The 5000-nt window shown below is 45.6% G+C and overlaps 1 protein-coding gene across 2 annotated transcripts; it reads right to left on the bottom strand.

The window, feature by feature from the left end:
- Positions 1-758: 758 nt before the first annotated feature.
- LOC147063079 (uncharacterized) lies at positions 759-4827 on the bottom strand. 2 transcript variants are annotated; one of them, XM_085919616.1, is made up of 10 exons: positions 4689-4827; positions 3528-4579; positions 3184-3313; positions 2393-2683; positions 1947-2020; positions 1688-1862; positions 1540-1611; positions 1392-1469; positions 1179-1330; positions 759-1069 (listed from the first exon to the last, which is right to left on the bottom strand). In XM_085919616.1, exons 3-10 carry the CDS (start codon positions 3263-3265, stop codon positions 989-991), a joined length of 1005 nt encoding a protein of 334 aa, XP_085775742.1. In that variant the 5' UTR covers positions 3266-3313; positions 3528-4579; positions 4689-4827; the 3' UTR covers positions 759-988. The 2 variants fall into 2 exon arrangements, with proteins under 2 accessions (XP_085775742.1, XP_085775741.1); XM_085919615.1 differs by having other exon boundaries at positions 3532-4579.
- Positions 4828-5000: the final 173 nt, after the last annotated feature.

Here is a 5000-nt window from a genome sequence, read left to right as displayed (position 1 = left end):
CTCGAAACGTAATTGTCCATGCCAATGCTCGTTTTTCTTTAACGACCAATAAATTGCACTTCACTGACGACCCCAATAAAAAAAAAAAAGCAGCATGGAAAATGGACGAATGTATGATTTCATTGTTGATGATGTTTTACTCAAATACTTTATTGTCAATAATACACTTGAAATTGAAGTCGATGTCAGGTGCAATGGATTTGTTTTCATTCAACGAAACGAACTCTCTTCAAAGTTTCCAAGCCACTTGCCCAGGAACATGTCACGACGCGTGCAACCATAGGCAGGAGGAAGTGCGCCAAGTCAAACGTCACGCACGCTCATGGCTCATGTGAAGAGAGCAACGTCAAGTGTGCGTGCGAGAGTGTATCCGCCTGCGTGCGTGCGTGCGTGCGTGCGTGCCTGCCTGCCTGCCTGCGTGCGAGGGCGCTGGGGTATTAGGAACACACACTCATGAGTCGATTTCCTCATGAAACCATGAACATACCATCAAACTACGGAATTATACTAAATTAACACAACACTACCACCTAGTGGACATCGTCTGCAAGTGCGTTTTTTTTTAAACCCGTGAATAATTCCACAAACCATGTTACCGATCATGACCAAAAGTTGAAAAAATAGGGCAAGACGACAGATTGATATCATTGGGATTAAACTTTACAAGCAAGATGAGCAGTTTTGCAATCATGTGAAAAAGGTTTTCCACCACGCAGAAGCTCAGGAGCGTCAACACGTCGAAAACCACAAAGACACCTTGTGCAGAAAAGCTGATGCATCTGCTGTGCGAACGTTCGGCTGACAACGGCGCAGAAACGCACAAACCGCAGTCACGTGATGTCACAACCCTCTGTAACACTTTTGGCCAATTCAAAGTAAGTAGGCATTGCAATCTTCCATTCGCATTCACACCATTGAGGGAGCTTTATTGTCATTTTGTCTGACTTCAGAAATAGTGTGAGATGATGATGATGATACGAATGACGTCTCACATTCTTTGCGCCAGAAGCTTCTTCCTCGGCTGAGGACGAGGAGGAGCTTGCTGCTCTGCACCTGCAGGTCTGGGGCCCTACAAAGGAAGGAAGAAACGGCCAGCCGGCGGTGAACAACTCCAAAGGGCGGAGGAGGCTGGAAAGCTTTTGAGAAGCAAGGCCCTTTTCCTTCCCCGTGACACTGACCGTTCGACCTTCGACCCGCTTTGCTTTAGTGACGTCGGCCTGAGCTTGGCTTCTGGAGCGTTGCGCCCTGCCGCGTTGACCGTGAGAATGATGAGGACATTGAGGAGGCTGTCTTTCCAGATTGCTCCAATCCAAGCGAAGCTCCTCCTCCTCTGTTGGAATTGAGTGTATTGAGTCATTTGGATTTGAAAGGATGACCGGTGTTTTTATGACCTTTGGCTCGTTTTTGTTTTTCTCGAACGGCTCGGACGCAGCAAACAATCAGGATGACGATGAGCAACAGAGCGAGGCCTGAGAAGGACAAAAAGGAAGAAGGTGCTGGAAATGTGGAGTGTTTCATTGGTGAAGTCCATTTACCTACCTCCGATGGCAGCCAGGATGCTCACCATGATCCTAAAATCTAGGCCGAATAATTCTTTGGGGAAGATGGAGCCTCGGTTGGACGAGAGAGGAACATGTCAGAGCGACAAATTGAGAAGAACGTCAGTCACGGTTTGCAGCGTACTCACTCGAGTCAGTGCAGTTTTGTTTCACGGCCTCGCTGCTGACGGAACTGAGTCCATTGGAGACTTTGCATGCGAATCGATCGTATTGCACGTTTTGGAGCATTTGCAGCAAAGTCTGCTCCTTTTTCTGAGGCAGAAGCTTGCCGTTCTGAAACCACTCCACGGTGGCTCTCTGTAGCTGTGCGTCCAAAAAAGAGAGTCGGCATTTCATTTGCATCATTTGGCTTCAAAGAAAAATGCTCTCAGAACTTTCAGCTCTTACCTGATCAGACGTGCAAGTGAATTTCACATGAGGCGAGGAGCATTCCACTTTCAATCCAGGCTTTGAGACAGGATCTGATCACATTGGAAAAACGACGAAAATACAAAAGTCCATCTGACGCTTGTTTTTGAAGGGCAGAAAATAGGTGTAGAATATGAAACTTTTCCAACATTGATCAAATGTGTGAACTTCAAACTTAAAGCCATAAATAAAGTGGGCCAGATACGGCCCGCCCGCCACGTCATTTGATGTGGCCTGCAAAGACATACATTGAATGACATGCATTGAATTCATGCGTCAAATTGGCAAATTGCAAAAAACGAGCAATTTGGAAAATAGTTTGGCTCGTCTCTGACGGTTTGTCGTGTCGCCCATCATCCATTGATTTGGGTTGCCCTCCAAAGGAAAGTAGCAATAGTCAAAAGTATTTTGAGCTCCATACCCACCCAACACACAGAAACGCAGCTCCCGGCCATGGCTGACGAGTGTGCCTTTCACGTCATAAACCTCGGGGAAGTAAATGCCTTCGCTGCTTCTCTTCACGTCGGTCAGCCTCAGGGATCCGTTTGGAGAAATGTCCTTTGGGCTCCCCATAACAACCTTGGCATTTCTTAGGTCAAAGATTTTGGTTTTGTTGTGTATCCATCTCAGTTTTTCCGATTTTTGCAGGTTGTGGTAGAGAGGCACGACAAAACCTCCGCCGATGAGGGCGTAAGCGTCGCAAGCTTCTGGGGAGTCTGAAGGAGAAAAAAAACATTCAAAGCTGCCTCGATTGTTTTGCATGCCTGAATCAGAAGTTGTACTAAATGGTCTTTTTGGTCCAATGAGTCAAGTGCACATTTAGCTTGGTTGCCTTACTTCCTGTCCTCAGACTTGTCACTCGCAGGCCATCTTAATAAGACAACATGCTAGATTGTCATGCAACATCTCTTTCTTTTCTGAAGACTACACACAGAAAATCAATGAGAATGGACTTTTATGATGTTGAGCGGTTGCATGAAATCAAATCAAGTGCGTGCAGCAGATCCATCCTTTACATCTACTCCGAATCAATACATTCATTTTGTCTGCAACCAATTCGAAAGAGATCAAATTCAACCAGTTCAACGCATGGATTTTTCCCCCAGTCTGAATTTCTCAATATATGTATTTTTAAATCAAAGAAGTCATTTTGTTTCTATTCAAAAATGGACCGACAGAAAACAATGATGAGAGAATGATTTTGAAAGTTCTTTACCTGCACAGGTAAAAGGACAGCCGAACAGAAGCAGGGAGACGACGGACGAAGGAAGCATCCGCACCATCGCCTTCGACTTCATAGCTGACTGACACCGAGAACGACAGCTCGGCGATATGAAGGTTATTTCCTGTCGAAGCGACCAGGACCTCATTTCACAGTCTGCTCGCAAACGGAAGTCATCCAGTTTGACTTTTTTTCAAGTCATCTTTGTTTGTTGAACTTTTTGTCAGAAGAATGTGTGAGTGACTCAAAAAGAAGGCCCTTCACAAATCAACCTTTGACAAATGGAGCTAGATTGAGCTTGAAACTTGAAAAAAACGATATCTTCAAAATCAAAATACCTACGGTGATGCGCTGGCTGGTTAGCACGTCTGCCTCACAGTTGGATTCCACCTCCAGCTGTGTGGAGTTTGCATGTTCTCCCCGTGCCTGCGTGGGGGTTTTCCCGGCCTCCCCAAAACATGCATGGTATGCTGATTGAGCAAATTGCCTGTAGATGTTGTTTGTCTCTGTGTGCCCTGCATGTGTTATTCAAATAATGACCATCCTTTTTTTTTTTTACTTCTTCAATGGAAACATCAAATGGTTAATTTTCCTTTCTGGAGGTAACATTCCAGTCACAAGAGCCGTATCGCCACTCAAGCGCTTGCTATCAAAGTGTCATTGGTCCAGCCAATATTTTGGTAAGCAAGCGAGCAAGCATTGGATTGTGCTGTATGTCAGAAAACCAAGTCCAGACTTGAAGTTCGCAATGTTTAACTGTGGAGGATTTCACTGGAGCACATTTGAAGTGTATTTCAATTGTTTGAGACTTTTGGCGACTTCTCGCATCCTGACTGCTCGTGTGACACAGACGACCCTGTTATGTTAAATGGGCCTTTAAAAATAGAACAGATATTTTTCCACTGCACGCTCCAACATCCGACCAGAGACACCGCACAAACATTCGAGGTCGATTAGCACCAAAAAAAATAACATCGCTCGCACGATAATACCACTGACCGCCACATTCCGAATTCTTACTACGTCACTCGGATCCCGTCGAAAACCTAAACCGCAGCTTGTTGACGCTGCGAGGGCAGCTAGGTCAGTGAATGAAAGACGAATGTCTACTTTCTTTTTCATAGGACGCGTGCGTGCGGGCGGTACTGACATTCACGACTCCATAAATAGGAATATAAATAGGATCAATCCATGTGCAGCAGCAGCAGCAAGCCTGTGGGAATAATCCTGCCTCTCCACTTCTAAATGTGGAGTAGAGTAAGAGGGATGTGGGAGATTGGCGATGATTTGGGAGATTCTGAACCAGGCAAAGAATGTGCCTTAAGATGCCAACAGCAGCAGTCAGAGTACACAAAGATGATGGATCGGGTGGAGCCTGATTCTCTTTGTTCTAGAGGAGAACGAGACAAATAAAAAATACAGAGGCAGGCTGGAAAACATCTTTGACATGTTGCTGATTAGCTTAGCATCAACTTATCGATCTTTTTTGGATGACTAACCCTAAATGTGGGTGGTGACATTTGATGTGGTCACGATTGGTGTCTCACTACGTACGTACGTACGTCTACGGTGGGAGACGTGCTGACGTGACGGAGAGACCCTTTCATTCTCTCTCTCTCTCTCTCTCTCTCTCTCTCAGCCCTCTCACTCCAGTCTCGGGTCAGTCATCTTTTCACCATGTAAGGAAACAAAGCAGTGCAGCTCCGGAACCCAAAAAGATTTCTCTGTCATTCTTTGCAGGAGTAAATGAGAGAAGAAGCATGTGAGCTGCATTTGTTACAGCCTGCCTGCTGCGTAAGAAGGAAAGCCAT

Source organism: Syngnathus leptorhynchus, chromosome 1, assembly GCF_054491065.1.
Source record: "Syngnathus leptorhynchus isolate UIUO chromosome 1, UIUO_Slep, whole genome shotgun sequence".
Lineage (NCBI taxonomy): Eukaryota > Metazoa > Chordata > Actinopteri > Syngnathiformes > Syngnathidae > Syngnathus > Syngnathus leptorhynchus.
This window is presented reverse-complemented; position numbering and strand designations above follow the sequence as displayed.

What these genes read in the sequence shown, in the direction of transcription:
- LOC147063079 (XM_085919616.1), bottom strand. Translation starts at nt 3,265, where the DNA reads ATGAAGTCGAAGGCGATGGTGCGGATGCTTCCTTCGTCCGTCGTCTCC. An exon ending in ACAAAACTGCACTGACTCGA is followed by an intron (nt 1,612 to 1,687) that starts GTGAGTACGCTG and finishes CGTCCAACCGAG; the next exon opens with GCTCCATCTTCCCCAAAGAA. An exon ending in AAAACAAAAACGAGCCAAAG is followed by an intron (nt 1,331 to 1,391) that starts GTCATAAAAACA and finishes CAATTCCAACAG; the next exon opens with AGGAGGAGGAGCTTCGCTTG.